The sequence below is a fragment of the Coregonus lavaretus genome (assembly GCF_964263955.1).
Source record: "Coregonus lavaretus genome assembly, chromosome: 15".
NCBI classification, from domain to species: Eukaryota; Metazoa; Chordata; class Actinopteri; order Salmoniformes; family Salmonidae; genus Coregonus; species Coregonus lavaretus.
The window spans coordinates 38,463,571-38,484,776 of record NC_140002.1 but is presented as its reverse complement, the minus strand read 5'-3'; the positions used below and the strand labels follow the sequence as shown (position 1 = coordinate 38,484,776).

At 46.4% G+C, this 21,206-nt stretch overlaps 1 protein-coding gene and 1 pseudogene across 2 annotated transcripts; one reads left to right on the top strand and one right to left on the bottom strand.

The window, feature by feature from the left end:
* Window positions 1–933: 933 nt before the first annotated feature.
* tmem179bb (transmembrane protein 179Bb) lies at window positions 934–3,721 on the top strand (the record flags this gene model as incomplete). Its single annotated transcript, XM_084177580.1, has 5 exons — window positions 934–1,029; window positions 2,712–2,902; window positions 3,051–3,188; window positions 3,327–3,405; window positions 3,587–3,721. The coding sequence occupies 5 exons, from the start codon at window positions 934–936 to the stop codon at window positions 3,719–3,721; spliced, it is 639 nt and encodes a 212-aa protein (XP_084033706.1).
* Window positions 3,722–13,171: 9,450 nt separating this feature from the next.
* LOC311142430 (transmembrane protein 151B-like) lies at window positions 13,172–19,867 on the bottom strand (annotated as a pseudogene). The gene is made up of 2 exons: window positions 19,712–19,867; window positions 13,172–14,915 (listed from the first exon to the last, which is right to left on the bottom strand). The product of its transcript is annotated as a transmembrane protein 151B-like (transcript).
* Between the last annotated feature and the right edge of the window lie 1,339 nt (window positions 19,868–21,206).

Here is a 21,206-nt window from a genome sequence, read left to right as displayed (position 1 = left end):
ACCTAAAATTACACACATTTCCACGTTGAAATTACGTGGAGTGCCCAGTGGGAAGTCTTTCAAGTATCAAAGCCCATAACCTCACCCATCCGTTCAACCCCCACTGTTGCTAATCTAAGCAGGGGCTTTGATTTGATCTCCTGTTATTTGTTCGTTTCATTCTTTTGCTGCACAGCGGATATGAAATGTCTGAGACATCCACCTCCCGGTCGCTCAGGTTTAGGCTACATTGTGGAAAACAGAACATTAGTATGAAGTTAAGGTGTCTATATATATTTTTAATTTTACTTGGAAGAAACATTTTTGGGATTGAAATTAGTAGCTTAAAACAGTAGTTAAACAGTAGCTTCATTTAGCAAATCAGCAAAGAAAAAAAATGTTCTGCTGAAAGATGTTCTGTCATCACTCGGGAACACTTACTAATTAATCACAAACCTCCAGAGACAGACAACAGCTACTGCTGATAATGCACACACACACACACACACACACACACACACACACACACACAGTTTCCAGTCTCTCAGAGGAGAACAATACAAGAGGCAAAAATTGGCTTTGCATTTCTGTGCATGGAATTCTAAACTGGATTATGGTTATAGGGAATCCTGGTGGAGTCGTCGGGAGTCGGGACTCACATCTAATAAGACAACAACATTGTTAGATAGTCATAAAGCATTCCATCCCAATCTTACAATCAACCAATTCTAATAAATGCATTGCATTCCTTGGCCATATTCAATTGGGGTTTACAATTAACAAAACGCGTGAAAGGGTACATTGTTGCAAAAAAAAAAGTCGGAGCTCGCAGTTACGAGTGTCTCCATTGTAAACCTTTACGCACAAGTAAACACGCTTGGAACCGAGTGCGTTGTCCGGGTGCTAGAGTGTCCTCGATGGGTATCATAGGATGGCTTTGCAGAGGTGTTCGTGATGGCGTTGCCGTGGCTGCTCGTTTTGGAGCTCGTACTTTACGCAGGCTGTTTCATCTGTGGAATAATGTCCGCTGCCTCGCTGACAATCACCCAGGTACGAATGCATTCATGTTTGAAATGTCGGAACTTTCAACTGCATATGATACATTCTAAACTTGAGCACTCTTTTTATCCCTGTATAACAAAAAAAATTATCAATAGACATTTATTGACAACATTTCCACACAGCCTAGGCTACTGTCTACTGTCGCTCTCCTCAAACCGACACTAGGCTATTGGTAAACTGCTAGGTGTCTAGCATACTGTACATTGGATAGGTTTTTATCGTCCTCTCAACAATGGGTCAAACTTTTGGGTGCTACATCCATTATGGAAGATTTTATCAGATTTTAAAGAAACTTTCTCCCATATTATGTTGTCTTTATCTGCTTTAATCTCAGAATTTGTAACACAACCCAAAACATGGGGGCTAGCCTAGGAGCAAATAATGAGAAAATAAATTAAATCAGCAGAGATAATCATGTGAAGTCAGGGAATATCATTTATGACTCTCCACTAGGCCTACAGGCGTATACAATGTCTTAGTGGACTTCACCTAAATGCAAAATTGTTGCAATACAGTGACTTTGCAATAGATTAGGTTACCATTCCACATAAAAATACTGTACTAACTATAGAAATGTAGTATACTGTAGAATACTATACTGCACTCTGTAGTATCCCTCGATTGTGTGTTGTACTTACTACAGAATTTTGTAGTATACTGTAGAATACTATACTGCACTCTGTAGTATCCCTCGATCGTGTAGTGCTAACTACATAATTTTGTAGTATACTGTAGAATACTATACTACACACTGTAGTTTCCTTCGATCGTGTAGTTCTTATTATTGAATTTTGTGCCACTCATGACTGAAAAACCTACATGCCAAGTATATACCATATATTGTGTTCCCTACAGGTTATGGAAAAGAGCAGAAGTCCTGAACATAACCGTGCAGAACACTGTCCTACCTAAATACAGGTTATGGACATTTGCTATTTTAGTGTTGTTCAGTAAGATTCCTCAAGGAGAAAGCCCCCCTCCCAAAAAAAAAGAGAATAAAAAAGAGAATAAAACAAAAACACTGCAGTGCGTATTATAGTTAAGTGATAATGCACGAGAAGCCGGTGTTTGGAGGATATATTGGCACGGGTGTTGTTAGGCCCGAGACGATATATATGATATATATATTACTATATATAAATATAGTAATACTACAGTATACTACAGTATTTTTCATGTGGGATTTTGATACAGATGGCAATGACTGTTTGAAATGAAATGTGTTGAGAGACAGGAAAATGAAACATGAGTTCTACATTCAGAGTCCTCCCTGCTGTTTCACATGGCCCAGTGGCACCATATAATCATCATCTAATGTCCTAAAAGAATATAGCTATACATTTGTGCACATGAATGGATGAATGGAATTTCTCAAGCATTCCATTTCAAGTTGAATTAAGCTCGCCTGTGCATCCCTATCCAGGCCAGGAAACACAGTGAAGTCTGTGTGTGACAGACAGGCTCTGTGCAGCTGCCTATTAAGGGATGTTTAATTTGAGAGCGTGTGTATCTCGCCACAGCTGACCAAGCTCTCTTGCTGTTAATGTCCAGTGAAGATACTTTCCATTGTTATAGGTTGTGTAAAGTGCATTACATCCTTTCAATTGCATACAGTAGGATACATTGTATAGTTATACTGAATGCATCTGTATTATGTGTGTGTCATGCAGGGCCACTTTACAGGCCAGTGCATTCTTTATGGGACTGTTGAGTACAACACATCTGGCCTGGTCCTGGAGAGCCCCAGCCATCCCTCCCTCTGCTACTTTGTGTCAGCCATCTCTGTATCTGTTGCCGTCTACTGCCTCTCCCTCACCCTCTACTGGATCTACACCAGTTGTGTGGAAGAGGAGGTCAAGAGGTGAGAGACAGACTCTATTGCCCAGCAATTGTGTTAATCATCTCGATTTCCATGCCCAGTAGTGTGGCATCAAAGCAGAAATGATTTGATTTGTTTGTTGTTGACTTTCTTTACTTGTATTTCTTTACTTCCTGTCCTGCACCCCCAGGGAAAGACTATGGCTGAATGTGACTCTGGGGGTGTGTATGAAGATATTGTTTTTCCTGGCGGTGTCAGGATGTACCCTGAGGATCGGCAGGGACCGCCTCTGTCTGTCTGCCCTCCACAATGTGCCCTCCATAACCAGGTGAGAGGGTTGCGTTTTTTGTTCTGTCTTCTCCCATATCACCTCTTTGCTCAGTACCCTCCTTTTTCTCATACTGTATGTGAAATGTGAAATATTGTATGCTGTTCTTGTTCATTTGGAGGACTTCTTTCATTTCAGTTGTGAAGAAGCCGAGAATAAAACCTGGGTCAGTCCCTACGATGGAAATCAGTTCTACACAGGCTTGTATGATGCAGAGGTCTGTCCTGACACTGTGCATATCATAATATTAACTAACACATCAAAACGTTATTGCCTTATCATACCACAAGCTGCTTCAAAACCACAGATACTTTTTTAAAGTCCATGTGTTGTCATTGTTATTTATTTATTTAAATATTTTATTCTTCATCTCTGTTTTCTTCTTTTGTCATTCCCAGAAGTCTGTGTGGGTGAACTTCTTCTTCTGGGTGCTGATCGTGGTGGTGGTGTTTGTCCAGAAACGCCAGGGGTTAGGCTCAGGGTCAGAATGGAGCGTGTCTGAAACAGAGCCCTTCTTCCACCGTCCTGTCTGACCCCATCGACCACACATAGCCAGATGGGTGCCATAATGGTTGTTTTCCTCTGCTCAGACGTTGCTGACGCATGCCAGATCTTACAACGCCTACATAGGTATTTTACGTATCAGCTAATCATATCATATGTTATAGCAATCTGGTGCCCAACGGCAAAGTCTATGATGTGGCACACAACCATTAGTTGATGCATGCAACGTCTGAGCAGGGCAACACGACCAATGTGTCCCTGCATGCAACAACCTAGTTTTGGCCCAAGCTCAAGACAGGGATAACAGTGGGTTATAAAACAGGATGTACTCAATTATTGGTAATGTAATTAGATTCCACTGCAGTATGTAATAGCCAACCATACACGTTTGTGAGAGTGTGATTTGAAGGAGTCAGGCGCAGGAGGGTAAATCAAAGAATAAAGAGTTTATTCCGTAGTACACGGTTACGTCAACAACAAATACAGGCACACGGGGAAAATATAGTTATATATATATATATAATATAGGGCCCACCTGGCCTGGCGAGGATTCAGCCTCCTCGCTGCCCGGATGTACTCCTGGTTACGGTGGTCTGTCCAGACGAGGAAAGGGTGTTTCGCCCCTTCGCGCCAATGCCTCCACACGGTCAGGGCTCGGACAACAGCCAACAGCTCCGATCACCAACGACGTAGTTCTGCTCCACCGGGCTGAGCTTCTTAGAGAAGAAGGCACATGGGCGGAGCTTGGGTGGCGTGCCCGAGTGTTGAGATAGGATAGCGCCTATCCCTACCTCGGACGCATCCACCTCCACTACGAACGGTAGTGATGGTTTAGGGTGGGCCAGTACCGGGGCTGAGGTGAACAGACCCCTCAGGTTACTGAAGGCCCTGTCAGCCTCAGCAGACCAGTGGAGCCGGGATGGCCCACCCTTCAACAGAGATGTAATGGGAGCTGCGACCTTGCCAAACCCCCGGATAAACCTCCGATAGTAGTTGGCGAAGCCAAGAAAGTGCTGCACCTCCTTAACCGTGGTTGGAGTCGGCCAATTACGCACGGCTGAAATGCGATCTCACTCCATCTCCACACCTGAGGTGGTAATGCGGTATCCGAGGAAGGAGACGGACTGCTGGAAAAACAGACACTTCTCTGCCTTCGATCACTGAAGGAATGAGGGGGAGAGGATAACTGAATCGTATCGTCTCCTTGTTCAGTGATCGATAATCAATGCAAGGGCGCAGAACGCCGTCTTTCTTCTTCACAAAAAAGAAACTTGAGGAGGCGGGCGAAGTGGAGGGACATATAAACCCCTGGCCCAGGGACTCGGAGACATATGTTTCCATAGCCTCCGTTTCAGCCTGTGACAGGGGATACACATGACTCCTGGGAAACATAGCGTCTACCCGGAGGTTTATCGCGCAATCCCCCGCCCGATGAAGTGGTAACTTAGTCGCCTGCGTTTTGGAAAACGCGTACGCCAAATCGAGGTATTCGGGGGGAATGCTCACGGTGGAGGTACTGTCTGGACTTTCCACCGTGGTTGCACCAACGGAAACACCTAGACACCTACCCTGACACTCTCGCAACCACCCCGTGAGAACCCTCTGCGGCAATGAGAAGGTGGGGTTGTGGAGTGCTAACCAAGGGATACCTAATACCACAGGGAAAGCAGGAGACTCAATAATAAAGAAAGTGACTTGCTCACAATGAGTCTCGTGGGTAATCATGGTGACTGGTGCAGTAACCTCCTTAACAAACCCGGACCCTAATGGTCGACTATCAAGGGCTCTGATGGGGAGTGGAATGGTTAGGGGAACCAATGAAATGCCTAGACTGTGTGAGAATGTCCTGTCCATAAAGTTCCCAGCTGCGCCTGAATCGACTAGCGCCTTACACTGGGGAACTACCATGTGATCAGGAAAGTAGATGGGTAGGATAAAGTGCGCAGCAGAGGGCTCTGAACGAGTGTGGGTGTTCGATACCTGGGGTGATGCGAGAGTGCCCTGCCTGCCATCTCCAGACCCAAAAGAACGCTGACGACGTTGTGCGGTGTAATGTCCCTTCGTGCCACCAGAGTGACACTGGCGCTGTCATGTTCCGCTCTTTCTGATCGCCACTCCACCCAGCTCCATCAGCTCGGGATCCAAGTCGGGCGGGGTTGGAATGGGCCGACCCCCTCCAGGACGTCCTCTGGCCGCCAGCAGGTTGTCCAAGCAGATGGCCATGTCCACCAGTCGTGTGAAGGACAACATGGTGTCCTGGCAGGCTAGCTCCCTTCGGACATCCTCCCGCAGATGGCACCGGAAGTGGTCGATGAGGGCCCGCTCGTTCCACCCGGACCCAGCTGCTAGAGTCCGGAACTCCAAGGCAAAGTCCTGGGCAGTCCTCGTCCCCTGCCTCAGGTGGACCAGCTGCTCGCCCGCCTCCCGACCCTCAGGCGGGTGATCGAAGACAGCCCGAAAGAGGCGAGCGAACTCCCCATAGTTGTCCAACGTGGCTCCTCCTTCATTCCAGACCGCGTTGGCCCATTCCAGGGCTTTCCCCGAGAGGCAGGAGACGAGGACTGCGCAGGACTTCGCCTTGGAGTTCCGGACTCTAGCAGCTGGGTCCGGGTGGAAGGAGCGGGCCCTCATCGACCACTTCCGGTATGAATGATGATATATGGAGCGGCAGTGGCTAGAAGGCCGGTGACGACGAACACCGAAGCCTGCCCGAACAAGGAGGGGTGGCAGCTTCGGAGGAAGTCGTGACAACGTTTTACTTAATTTAGCTGAATTGGCCCCAATTCATTTGGATAAGTACTTTTATTAAATATATCAAACTAAGATTCCTTTTAATAAAGCCGCTCTGTACTGACATTAAAGGCATTATAACCTCTAATTTAGGCCATCAATGGGGCACCCTAACTACAATGTGTTTTCCCTTTGGAATAGTCGGAATAGTACAATTAACATTGGAAGTAACTTCTTCCATTTTTGTATACTTATCAGTTTAACTAATTAGTTACACAATTCAGTCCCTTCCTGTTACATAAGATGACCTGCTCAATGTATACTGCACTGATTGATGTAACAGCTGTGAAAGACAAATATTTCCTGTGAAGTGTAACATATGTTTTTGTCAAAACAAAATCTGTCCTTGCTATATTAATGAAGTACAGTTACATTGTTAATAGTTATTTTCTAGTACTGAATATGAGTTACCATGGGAACATTTTATGACAAAAAGGTTTGCAAATGAATAAAAAACATTGTTCCAGATTCACTCCATCACAACCTTTATAAATGGTATTAACTACAGTAAATCTCCATTCCCAACCACTGCTACATTCTGTCCCTCCTCTAACCATCAATCCATCCCTCTCCTCACTGCTACATTCTGTCCCTCCTCTCACCATCAATCCATCCCTCTCCTCACTGCTACATTCTGTCCCTCCTCTCACCATCAATCCATCCCTCTCCTCACTGCTACATTCTGTCCCTCCTCTAACCATCAATCCATCCCTCTCCTCACTGCTACATTCTGTCCCTCCTCTCACCATCAATCCATCCCTCTCCTCACTGCTACATTCTGTCCCTCCTCTCACCATCAATCCATCCCTCTCCTCACTGCTACATTCTGTCCCTCCTCTCACCATCAATCCATCCCTCTCCTCACTGCTACATTCTGTCCCTCCTCTAACCATCAATCCATCCCTCTCCTCACTGCTACATTCTGTCCCTCCTCTAACCATCAATCCATCCCTCTCCTCACTGCTACATTCTGTCCCTCCTCTCACCATCAATCCATCCCTCTCCTCACTGCCCTCTTCTTCACTCCCTCTTCCTCTCAATCTCTTACAGTTGCTTGCTGAGTTTGCGAGCTTGTCTTTCTTTTGCTTCAATGGCGGCCTTGGTGTCCAGGAGCTGCTCCAGCAGCCTGCGTATGTTAAACATGTCTAGCTTCTATCTGCTGGCCCAGGCCCTGGCCCTCTTCCCCCTGTTGAGCTATCACTAGGGCCAACTGGGTGATCTGCTCATGATACTCTGTCCTTAGCCGCGCTGCCTCTGCCAACAGGCTCTACATGTTGTTCAAAACGGAATTCACCTGCTCCTGAGACATTGTATGGGCTGGGGGAAAGTATAATATTGAAGGAAAAATCACTAAGGATACACACACACACACACACTGATCTGGCAACAACCAAAGTAGAGCATAAAACATCCTACTTGGATTTGCACCAAGGTGTAGCTTAGTGATTCAACACTATCTTAAAACCACTTGATAAGATTTCAGCCACCCTACTGTAAATGTTAATAAATACTGAAATGTTCATGACGGCAGCATCAGTCTAATTCATCAGCCCATGAGACGTCTGCAAGCAGCTTACTGTGGAGCGTATCTCTCCCCTACAGCGCTATTAACATCAGGCAACACATTTCCACCACTCAGATACTTTCTTAACCACAAAATGACAGTTTTACATCTGGCGTCATAAGTGAAGCCAAAGTAATTTGTGGATAACACGTTGTGTGTGACAATAAAACATAATATTTCAGTATAACTACCTGCAGAATTGCATTATAATTACATTGTGGTCACCAAAGTTATTGCATAACTGCATAGTACAACGTTTTGCTTTCAGAGTTTAAACATTTTGCTCTGATTTATACAAACTCACAATACTGTATGTATGTCTATAAACTTGGAAGGGCCACTTACAGTGTGAAAATGCTCACATCTGCAAATGGAACATGTGCTGCAGCAGTTTCTTCTCTCCTCTTCACCTGAATTGTTTGTACTTTATACTTAACAATTACTGGTAGATTCCCATGCAGTTGATGTGCAGACTTTCATTTGTCATATGAAATGTGACGGGTGCTTAGCCCTTTAAAACCAGCTTGGTGTAGGAGGGAGGGAGAGTAGGAGCCAAATGAAATGAGATTGGTCGCTTTGCTTGCATGCAGACAGTCATGCATGGAATTAGTGAGAACCAAAACCAACACTTCTAATTCTTTAAAATATATAAATCTGGTTACAATGTGTAGGTACAACAACACTGGTTACAACAACGGTCACAGTAGGCCTCATGCTATTTCAAACAGGTACTGTACTTGTCACTAGGGGGAGATGTTATTTCCCATATACCGGTAGTATAAAATAGATTGCATTTTGATTCTCAGTCAATATAGAGAGCATTATTATCAGTTCCCAGAACATGTAGATATATTCAGACCTACTTTATTAGTGCTTCTGTACCACCAACACCATCATAATCATCATCATGTTCATCAACAACAATTTGAATTTGTATTGGTAACACATTAGATACAGCAGAATGAATACATGCAAGAGTCTTTTCAAGATAAGGTGTGGTTTTAGAGTGTTGATGGGATTGAGTTGAGTCACCCAACACATTTAGTTGTTCGGTACCTCTGTCCTCGACCATGTCAATATCTTCATACTTGTAAATGTTTACATGGCCATTCTTTGAAATGTCAGTCCACATTCACTACCATTGATCATTTTACTGTTATTATTATGCTTAATAATTTGTGCACCTACTAGGATGTGTGTATGCTGATGTAAAGAAGTGTGTCTTAGCATGCTGTTTTACCTGGGTGACTGTCACACCCTGGCTCTGGGACTCTATATGTTGAGCCAGGGTGTGTTCTTTCTGTTGTGTTTATTTCTATGTTGGCCAGAGTGACTCCCAATCAGAGGCAACGAGTGTCAGCTGTCGTTGGTTGTCTCTGATTGGGAGCCATATTTAAACTGTCTGTTTTCCCTTTGTGTTTGTGGGTTCTTGTTCCGTGTTGGTCATTGTTACCGTGGACTTCACGAGTCGTTTCTTGTTTTGTTTATTGTTGTCTATTATCACTAAAGATAATAAAGTTTAAACATGTTCGTTCATCACGCTGCGCCTTGGTCTATTCCCTACGACGATCGTGACAGAAGAACCCACCTTACAAGGACCAAGCAGCGTGTCCAGGGGCAGATCTTGGACTGGACATGGGAGGAAGCGCCGGGAAAGGAGATGGAGAGTTTGGCGATGGCCCAGGTGGGCAAATCGTGGTCCTGGGAGGACATGCTCGGGGGCAAGGGACCTTGGGCTAGGATTAAGGCCCTGGCGAGAGAGGAGCAGCGGCGTCAGCAGTGTCATCGTCGGACGGACGAGAGGCAACCCCAAAAAATTTTTAGGGGGGGGCACACGGCATGGGCGGCTGGGCAGCAGGAGGCTGCCACAGGGCGATTTGGAGAGGAGGCCACCGGGTTAGGGGGGCCAGAAGGCAGGTTGGCGGAGCCTGGATGGAGAGCGGAACCAACTTCCCGTACTCAGGCATGGCAGCATGGGACGGGGCAGGTTCCGCGGTATGCGGAGCGGCGTACTGTGCCACGAGTGGTCCGGCATAGTCCTGTACGTCCTGTGCGAGCACCCCGCACGTGTCGTGCGAAGGTGGGTATGCAGCCAGGACGGAGTGTGCCGGCTCAACGCTCGTGGTCTCCAATGCCTCTCCGCGGTCCCGGATATCCTGCTCCAGTGTCACGTGCTGGTATGCCAGTACGGGTACACAGCCCTGTACGTCCTGTGCGGATGCCTCACACAGAGTGTGTGAAGGTAGGCATTCAGCCAGGACGGGTTGTGGCCGCTCTTCACTCCAGGTCTCCTATCCGTCTCCACAGCCCGGTTCGGCCTGTCCCTGCTCCACGCACCAAGCCTACGGTGTGCGTCGCCAGCCCGGTCCGGCCTGTCCCTGCTCCACGCACCAAGCCTACGGTGTGCGTCGCCAGCCCGGTCCGGCCTGTCCCTGCTCCACGCACCAAGCCTACGGTGTGCGTCGCCAGCCCAGCCCGGCCTGTCCCTGCTCCACGCACCAAGCCTACGGTGTGCGTCGCCAGCCCAGCCCGGCCTGTCCCTGCTCCACGCACCAAGCCTACGGGGTGCGTCGCCAGCCCAGCCCGGCCTGTCCCTGCTCCACGCACCAAGCCTACGGTGTGCGTCGCCAGCCCGGTCCGGCCTGTCCCTGCTCCACGCACCAAGCCTACGGTGTGCGTCGCCAGCCCAGCCCGGCCTGTCCCTGCTCCACGCACCAAGCCTACGGGGTGCGTCGCCAGCCCAGCCCGGCCTGTCCCTGCTCCACGCACCAAGCCTACGGTGTGCGTCGTCAGCCTGGTAAGGCCCGTTCCTCCTCCACGCACCAAGCCAGGGGTGCGAGTCGTCAGCCTGGTAAGGCCCGTTCCTCCTCCACGCACCAAGCCAGGGGTGCGCATCGTCAGCCCGGTCCGGCCCGTTCCGGCTCCACGCACCAAGCCAGGGGTGCGCGTCGCCAGCCCGGCCCGGCCTGTTCCTGCTACTCGCACTAAGCCAGGGGTGCGAGTCGTCAGCCTGGTAAGGCCCGTTCCTCCTCCACGCACCAAGCCAGGGGTGCGCGTCGTCAGCCTGGTAAGGCCCGTTCCTCCTCCACGCACCAAGCCAGGGGTGCGCGTCGTCAGTCCAGCACAACCCGTGCCTGGGTCACCGGTGCCTGGTAAGGTACCGGTCAACTGCTCCACTACGGAGCTGAAGCTAACCGCTCCTGCTGCGTCCAGTTCCGCTCCAGCCAGCGGGGCCAGACTGGACCAGGGGCGCTATGGGGGGTTTATTGGAGGGTGGTGGGCAAGGCCGGAGCCAGAACCGCCGCCGAGGAGGAATGCCCACCCAGCCCTCCCCTGTTTTGTTCAAGTTGAGGCACGGTCGCAGTCCGCGCCTTTAGGGGGGGGTACTGTCACACCCTGGCTCTGGGACTCTATATGTTGAGCCAGGGTGTGTTCTTTCTGTTGTGTTTATTTCTATGTTGGCCAGAGTGACTCCCAATCAGAGGCAACGAGTGTCAGCTGTCGTTGGTTGTCTCTGATTGGGAGCCATATTTAAACTGTCTGTTTTCCCTTTGTGTTTGTGGGTTCTTGTTCCGTGTTGGTCATTGTTACCGTGGACTTCACGAGTCGTTTCTTGTTTTGTTTATTGTTGTCTATTATCACTAAAGATAATAAAGTTTAAACATGTTCGTTCATCACGCTGCGCCTTGGTCTATTCCCTACGACGATCGTGACAGTGACAGTGTTTTTATTGGTGTGTCCATCTGTAATTGTATTGTTGTACTTGAGCGAAACATACTGTGCGTTATGCCAATGATGTGCTGTCGGTATGTTGTTTGATTATCAGAATAAAAGGTAGATAATACATTTCTTGAAATAAATATTGCATTTAGAATTTTGCTTGAATTCCTAATTCCAGGTAAAACTCTATTTTTGGCTCTGGTCCCAAGCCTTCTGAGCATCAATCACATATGGTGCTCCTAATGGCATCAGCTGAGTGAGGGGTGGGGCGTTGGGGTAGTGTGAGTATGTACTCTACTGCATTAAATCCATACTTGACCATGATGTATAATTACAACAGTAGGCAGAACTGAGACATGGGAAAACCCCTTTAGAATTGTGGTGAAGGACAAATTGCTGAGAGGGATTTTTTATTTATTAAAGGAATAATCTTACAAGCATAAAATGGGACAATTGCTCTCTCCATAACTCTCTCTATTTCATCATCATCCATCTCCTGTTCCCCCTGATCCATGTCAAAAATGTGAAAGTATGTCTTTCTCCACATTCCTGTTGTCTGTGAGGGGGCAAATTAATGTTTTCATCTGACAGGGAGTCACAAGGCTGAGCAAAAAGGACATGCCTGTTCAAGGTCTTGTGGGTCGTACATAAACAATCCTTTGTGTTAATGTATACCATTCTGCATTCTTAAAAAATCATGACGTTTCTCATAAATTAGCTACTACTGCATCTTTGCTCAATCATAGCCATATGTGCATATAACTCTTAAAAAAGGATTTACTATATCTCTGATGTCATATCATGGACAATATTGTTGGCCTCTTGGATCTGCATGATCTCGAGGAAGGCGATAGGTGACATAAGCCTCATCACTACTACAGTGTATTGGTTAAATGTATTATTTAAGATCTCAAATTAATATCAAATCTTATTACTATACTCTCTTTGTGGAATGGTAATCACTTTTTTATTGGCATGAGAATTCTGCTCCACTTCTAACAGGGAGTTCTGTAAGTTTACACATTATATAGTGCCCCTTGAATTAATCTAATAGCTTGGTGGAAAATGAACTACTCCTGATGTAAAGTGCTAACTCAGCAGCTCCTTGATACTTCCGTACATTCATGAACAAAGGTACAAAGCGATTGTTGTTCATTGTGGACAATGGGACACACATATTACACAGTCTCTTTAGGAAGAGCAACTACATAATTGTCATTTAATCTACTGTGACACAATAGTTTTGTTTTCCTACACATTTTGTTAACAGTACTGCTTTCTCGCAGGTCTGGAAACCATGATTTTACCATTTATTTTCTTTCTCCTTCCGTACCCCTCTCTTTAACAACCCTTTCTATATCGCTACACATTTTTCCTCCATCCCTGTTTTCCTTTCCTCTACTCTCTCTCTCTAATTTATTGCATCATCCTGAGCAGATTTACTTATCTGCTCTACTGTACATCACCTTTGCCAATCACAGTGACTATCCTGCGTCAAGGTCCTCCCCTCCATGACAGCTCTCCTCACCATGGATGATCAACACAGGCAAGTGGAGAGCTTCCTGATAGGCTGGTGGTGTCTCTGTCACACAGGCCACTCCCTGTATGATCTCAGCCCTCACTCTCTCTAGTTCCTGCTCTCTATCCTCCTCTAGCTGAAGACTATTCTCGTCCTCTTCATATCCTTCTGACTCCAGGACCCCTCTGCTCTCTTCGTTAGCCCGGCGGAGGCCCAGCCCCAGAAACCCACCACCTTCGTCCCCTCGACTCCCCATCCCTGCACCAAGGCTCCGGGAGTGAAACAGGCAGGCCTGGCGCACCGTGTGCAAACGGCCCAGAGAGAATCCACTGCGGCTGAGGGCTAGCCTTCCTCCTCCCATCCTTCCCACTGTCCCATATGTCAAAGATCCCGCCCCCATTACCACGTTCCCCCTGACTCGCGAGGGGAGCGAGGAGCTGCTGGTGGACCTGCAGCAGCGTGGGCAGCTCTGGAGGACGTAGCTGGAGCTCCGCCTCATAGGGACACGTGCTGCCCCGGTGAACGCAGAAGGCAAAGAGGTTGTGTTATTGGTGTTCAGGTCCATCAGCAAGGCCTCGGAGTAACTGGGCACCATCTGCTGGTTACAGCGAATGTGCCACTCCAGTTCAGTGATGTCCACAGTGTTGACCCTCGATATGACACGTAATCTGGGGCCACCGCGTTGCCCATTCTCCTGGCCTGAGCGGTAGTTGCCCATCTCAGTGCTGTCATTGTCATTGACTTCCTCATTCTCACCAAACAGCTTCTCCACATGGTAGTGAACATATGCTGTGCGGTACTCTGACACCACACGTAGTGGCCAGGACAACATCAGGGCTGAGATCAACCAATACATGCGCCGACGAGAGAACCAGGGTGGCCACGCCGGGTCAGGAAAGGCTAGCATGTGCTCACGGAAGTCCACGTTCTTCAGGTGCATGCCCTCCCGCGCCTCCATATAGTCATCCAGACCCTCGTTCTCTGCGAAGAAGCGGGCGCGCTGAGTGAGGTAGGCAGCCTCGGCACGGGCACTGGCAAAGCTGAAACATTTGGTGAAATGAAGGCGTACGGCCGGGTGTTCCAGAAGGCCAAGCAGCTCCTTGGATACGTCCTTGACACCATGTCGGGCATAGTCAAATTCAGAGCTGGCTGCATGTGTATTGACCCGCTCATGGTACACCTGTGTGGTGGTGTAAGCATCGCCATTGCGGTATCGAGTCACCTGCCGTGTCCGTCTCACATGGTGATAGCTGATGGCCTTCCACCAGATACAGGGCATGGCCTGCTGCAGCCTCTGGACCCTGTTGTACACCTTGCTGATCCTCACCCTGGTCAGTGCGGATGTTTTAGAGAAGCAGTGCCAGCACTCCACCAGGTAGACCAGGTACAGCATGATCAGGAAGGCCACCGGGATGTAGACGTAGCCGTTGGAGCAGGGGCTGTCATGGTAGAGGCGGGCACGGACGCCATAGTAGAGGCCGTGTTCATCGGCAGCCATGACAGTGACGCGGTAGAAGGAGCACCATCCCAGCGTGGCGAAACAGCAGAACATCAGCAGCGTGAGGAGCAGGCATTTCCAGTGGGACTCTCGGCATAGGGACCCGGGAAGGGTCTGTTTACAGGGACGTTGCTACAGGGGGGAAGGGATAAGAGACAAGGTAAAGCGGATGGTGGGGGGATGGAGGGTTGGGTACAAATATGGGTAGAAAGTTGGTTGAGATTTTATAAATGAGTAAGGTAACCGAGTTTGAGTGATGGGATCAGGAGCACAGGTTAAAAGTTGGGCAAAGGAAGGGATGTGAAAAGGACATTGAAAAATGTTTTGCGTAAGTGGTGGGAATGGAGTTTTAATGATGATAAAACATCAAACATTATGACTCGTATGAGGGGAGATAAAAAGCAGAGGAACAGGATTGAAGGACATACAATGGGAGAGGCAAAAAAACAAGGAAAGGGTGTTAAAACTGGATTTTTCTGCAAGAAACAGAAACAGAAAAAACAGAATATATATTAAAGTGTATTCCATAAGAATACAGATGATTGGGCATTAATCATAATGGCTTTTATGTCAAACAACATTAACAAACATCAATGTTGTCCTGTCGCGCTCCCCTGCTCTTCCAGAGATGGACCATTCCAGTCTCTGGAGGCATGGACACATTTCCAGGCAGAGTGAAACCCAAACCATGCAGCCCCTTTTAAACACTTGGTTTTAGTGGACACTGGATGAGGCTGATGCTTTTAAACCTCATCAACAGCGAGAAAGAAGGAGAGTGCATTCCGCTTTCTTTTGCCAGTGGAGGTTAGTGGTACTATGGCCATTCATGCTCCCCATGGGAGGATGCACATGGACAGTGAGCAAAGTGGAAGAGCGAAACATGCAGTGACACTCTTGGCCACACAAAGAGCATTGAAAATAACCAAAAGGCAAACAAAGACAGAGATACAGATAGATAATTGCTGAGCTCAGAGTATCTGTCTATCTGCTTAATTTTTTAAGCAGTCAAATGGGCCTCTCGCAGCCATGACAGTGCCCTTGCAGGGAAGGTTTGTTTTCCTAAAAGGCAGGCTGATGTCCAAACGGTAGCTGTGAGAAGGTGTGTTCCTGTTGGCAGAGGTGCAGGGGTTTCATTGTGACTGCATTACAAGGACAAGGGAGCACGCTGAGTCAATGGGAGAGACCATTTCAGTTCACCATGAACCTAGAGTTAAGTGCCTCAATTGCTCACTTATTACAGATGTTGTGTGTGTCTGTCTATCTATATTAATGATGAGTCAACTCCGCACTCATCCCCCACTTAAAGGCAATTAGAGAGGAAGAGATGAAGGGAGGGGGAGAGAATGAGAGAGGGATGGGTAGTTTACTATACATGATGTTTGATAATGGTTAAAACATCATGTTTTTTCCACTGTGCTATTTCTCTCCCACTTGATTGCTTTTCCTTCCACTCCATATTGACATTAGCACTATGAAACTACTTCTGTTGTAACACTGTTGCAGAATTAGAGAAACTACTTCAGTAGGAAAGTCATTTTTGCTCCTTCTTACAGTCATAAGGACAAGGGCAACATATCCACCTATCAACTATCAAAGCAAGTAGCCAAAATGACAACCTGGACTCAGGGTTAGACGTAACATAGTAAACGAAAATATGCAATACTCAAATGAGTATGAAATGTTACGTTTGGTATGGTATGTATTAATTTCTGGATGTCCATCATCCATTTTGTATGTTATGTTACGAATTACAATTTGTTGTGGCTAACGTTAGCTAGGTGGCTAGATTAGGGTTAGCTAACATGGTAAGTAGTTGCAAAGTTGCTAATTAGCTGAAATGCTTACGTTGTCCATGATGAGATTCAAACACGCAACCTTTGGATTGCAAGACTTACACTACCAGTCAAAAGTTTGGACACACCTACTCATTCAAAGGTTTTTCTTTATTTTTACTATTTTCTACATTGTAGAATAATAGTGAATACATCAAAACTATGAAATAACACATATGGAATCATTTAGTAACCAAAAAAGTGTGGCTATTCTTCAAATAACCACCCTTTGCCTTGATGACAGCTTTGCACACTCTTGGCATTCTCTCAACCAGCTTCATGAGGTAGTCACCTTGAATGCATTTCAATTAACAGGTGTGCCTTCTTAAACGTTAATTTGTGGAATTTCTTTACTTCTTAATGCATTTGAGCCAATAAGTTGTGTTGTTACAAGGTAGACAAGGTACAGAAGATAGCCCTATTTGGTAAAAGACCAAGTCCATATTATGGCAAGAACAGCTCAAATAAGCAAAGAGAAACAACAGTCCATCATTACTTTAAGACATGACGGTCAGTCAATACGGAACATTTCAAGAACTTTGAAAGCTTCTTCAAGTGCAGTCGCAAAAAACATCAAGCGCTATGATGAAACTGGCTCTCATGAGGACTGCCACAGGAAAGGAAGACCCAGATTTACCTCTGCTGCAGAGGATAAGTTCATTAGAGTTACCAGCCTCAGAAATTGCAGGCCAAATAAATGCTTCACAGAGTTCAAGTAACAGACACATCTCAACATCAACTGTTCAGAGGGGACTGTGTGAATCAGGCCTTCATGGTCGAATTTCTGCAAAGAAACCACTACTAAAGGACACCAATAAGAAGAAGAGACCTGCTTAGGCCAAGAAAAACGAGCAATGCACATTAGACTGTGGAAATTTGTCCTTTGGTCTGGAGTCCAAATTGGAGATTTTTGGTTCCAACCGCCGTGTCTATGTGAGAAGCGGTGTGGGTGAACGGATGATCTCCGCATGTGTAGTTCCCACCGTAAAGCATGGAGGAGGAGGTGTTATTGTGTGGGGGTGCTTTGCTGGTGACACTGTCTGTGATTTATTTAGAATTCAAGGCACACTTAACCAGCATGGCTACCACAGCATTCTGCAGCGATACGCCATTCAATCTGGTTTGGGCTAAGTGGGACTATCATTTGTTTTTCAACAGGACAATGACCCAACACACCTCCAGGCTGTGTAAGGGCTATTTGACCAAGAAGGAGAGTGATGGAGTGCTGCATCAGATGACCTGGCCTCCACAATCACCCGACCTCAACCCAATTGAGATGGTTTGGGATGAGTCGGACGGCAGAGTGAAGGAAGAGCAGCCAACAAGTGCTCAGCATATGTGGGAACTCCTTCAAGACTGTTGGAAAAGCATTCCAGGTGAAGCTGGTTGAGAGAATGCCAAGAGTGTGCAAATCTGTCATCAAGACAAAGAGTGGCTATTTGAAGAATCTCAAACATAAAATATATTTTGATTTGTTTAACACTTGATGATTCCATATGTGTTATTTCATAGTTTTGATGTCTTCACTATTATTCTACAATCTGGATAAGAGCGTCTGCTAAATGATGTAAATGTAAATGTAAATGTAGAAAATAGTAAAAATAAAGCAAAACCCTGGAATGAGTAGGTGTGTCCAAACTTTTGACTGGTACTGTATATGCCACCAACCCCCCAATCCATCCAACCAACCACCCACCCTCCTTTTGTTTTAGCCTTAAGTGACCTTCTGTCTTATGTAACCATACCAATTGTAACATATCATACTAATTTGAGTGTCCTGAATTTTCTATTACTATGTTACGCCTAGTCTATGAGACCAGCCTGAAAACGAGGAATGGTACCGGGCAGATCAATAAAGAGGGGGGATTTATTTCTTGTTATAGAAATAAATCCCCCAAAATGTAACATATCCTGATGCAACAACAGAGAGAGATAGATAGTGGGTTTATGTAGGTAAATATAGAGCAGTTTCACTCAACCGGCCCCTCAAGTAGAAATGTAACCCCCCAAAAAAGCACATTACCACACACAGATGTGTGCTGATTTACCCTGACAGGACATCTTGACATCAGATGTGCACATATCAACCATGCTCATGGGAAAGTAGGGCATTATAACATGAGACATGTTGCTTATGTAAACAGGCCCACTTAAGAGCATTGATATGGATGTGTCAGTATAATACAATCATTATCAAAACTCAATAGTGCTCTCCACTTTTTGCACAATCTCCATCTCTGTCTCTCTTTTATCGATCACCCTGTAACATAAGATCTGAGGTTATAGCTCAGCAACTCTGAGGACTACTACTCAGACAGACCATAATTAGTGATCTTAGACTATAATGTGGCCTTATGCTATACCGTTCATTATAACAAGTAATCCCCAGAGAAGATCAGTGTCCTAATCATGATTATGAGGAGTTTAATAATTAATGATATTATCAATCAGTTGTATGTCGCATTCATATGGTCCAGCAAATAGATGAGGGGGAGCTAAATCGTTCACCTCCACTTCGACTGCAATGCAGTTGCGTCCCTCCATTAGTTAGGGGTGACTCTTCAAGTAACCTTGTAAAATACACGCACTAAAAATAAGAACGTGACTGATCTCGTCTCTTGTAGCCTACTGGGACTCTGCTATAACTCGGACCCACCAGAGATGCAGAGGTCTGTTTGTGCTCAACATGTTGGTTAGTAAGTGGGTAACTGAGTGAGCTGCCCTGATTACAGTAGACTGGTAACTGAGGCTGAGTAACATATTAGCTTGAGCTTTCCATGCAGTGCAGACCTAATATGATATGGATTAAATATTCCTGCAATCGCACATTCTATATGGGCCTGAAAATGTTCATCTTATTAGCCTGTATACAGTAGCCTATGCAGTAGTTTCGTCCCACAACTAGGCACTATGCATCTGTAAACAATACAGTAAAATTCAGAATCGTTAATTTAAATATTAATATAAATGCCTAGTTGCGAGACGAAGCTACCTATGCACTAGCGTCCAACAATACACAATTACACACGCAGGTGCGGGCGCGCGCGAGCACACACAAACACTTCCCAAACAACCTAACCTATACCAACGCTCTACCTCTTCTCTTCTGCCCCCGTTCAGTAGGGGCGCTTCTCCGGTCACGTTCACCGTAGGCATTCTTTTGTTCCTCACAAGCTACGATTTGACCGTGAGCATCGGGATCTGGCCGAGACTCCCACGATCAGGGGGTCCAGAGTCGGGACCGCCCCACATGACAACTCAAGCCCCATGTATGAATACGATCCTCCAAAAGCAAACGTCTTCGAGCATCAAGCATCCCCCCTGGTAGGTTATTACCGCACCACCTACCATTGCCCGAACGGCTTGATTCGATCCTATCCTACGGGTCTTGTCACACGATCAAGGACAGTGAAAAAAAAATACCTATTTTCTGGTGTTGTTTCTCGGGTGTCCGTTAAGTCACCAGTGCCACATGTGGGTGTATTGCTAATTTATTGCTGTCGCCTAGCCTACTTCTCTACAGTAGCCTTCTCTATAGTCGCTCCATTGGGTCACTCCATTGGCGCCAACATGGACTATCGAGCGGGGAAGAATGATGGGAGGAAATAAGTTGCAAGAGAGACGTCGCGTTATTATTTGATAGGCAATTTAGGCTATACCTCCTGATGCAGCTATATGGGTTCTTAAATCCGATAGCATAGCACGCAATTTATCCGTAAATAAATCTTCATCCCACCATTCAGAAATTATGTTTGCCAGATAATTTTGCTCTCCTCCCTTCTTGCTTTTGGTTCATGTGTTTATCCCGTGTTCACCTGCACATTTCATCGTCGATGGTTAGAGCTGACGTCACCTAGTTACGAGACATAGCCAACCCGTAACCGAGCGTCAGTTTCTAAAAGGCCTACATAAATGCTACATTTTAATTAGGCCTAGAGTGGCTATATCATAGCCTAGATATTGTGCACTTGATGTGCGCCTGTGAGCAAATCCTCCTTTTACATTGGAACAGTCTGATGAACCTTGCACATCGCCCTATTCGACTACATTTCACAATCACTAGTTCAATGGGAAGGGCAGGGCCGGACTACCACATTTGGGCCCCCAGGGCACCTACCTCCACAACCCCACAGCCGAATTTGTTATAATAATAATAATAATATGCCATTTAGCAGACGCTTTTATCCAAAGCGACTTACAGTCATATTGTTGAGGTTTTCAACTGACCTGTTCATATGCTATCTGGGCAGTCCCCAACCTCCAGGGGGCCCTCAACTGATGTGTTCATATGCTATCTGGGGGGCCCCTGCATGCCCTGTGTGGTGATACTGATGGTTTGTTGGCACTGGTGGTTTGTTTACATAGCAGGTTAGGAGAACTAACGTGACAGGTTAGGAGAACTAACATGACAGGTTAGGAGAACTAATGTGGCAGGTTAGGATAATTAACATAGCAGGTTATGAGAATGAGGTTAAGATTAAGAAAAGGGTTAGGGTTAAGCTTAGCTAAAATGCTACAGTTGTCAACAACTGTTATCCCCAACGCGACATCTAGATGGAGCTGTACTGGTAGCCACAACTGTACAAACCAT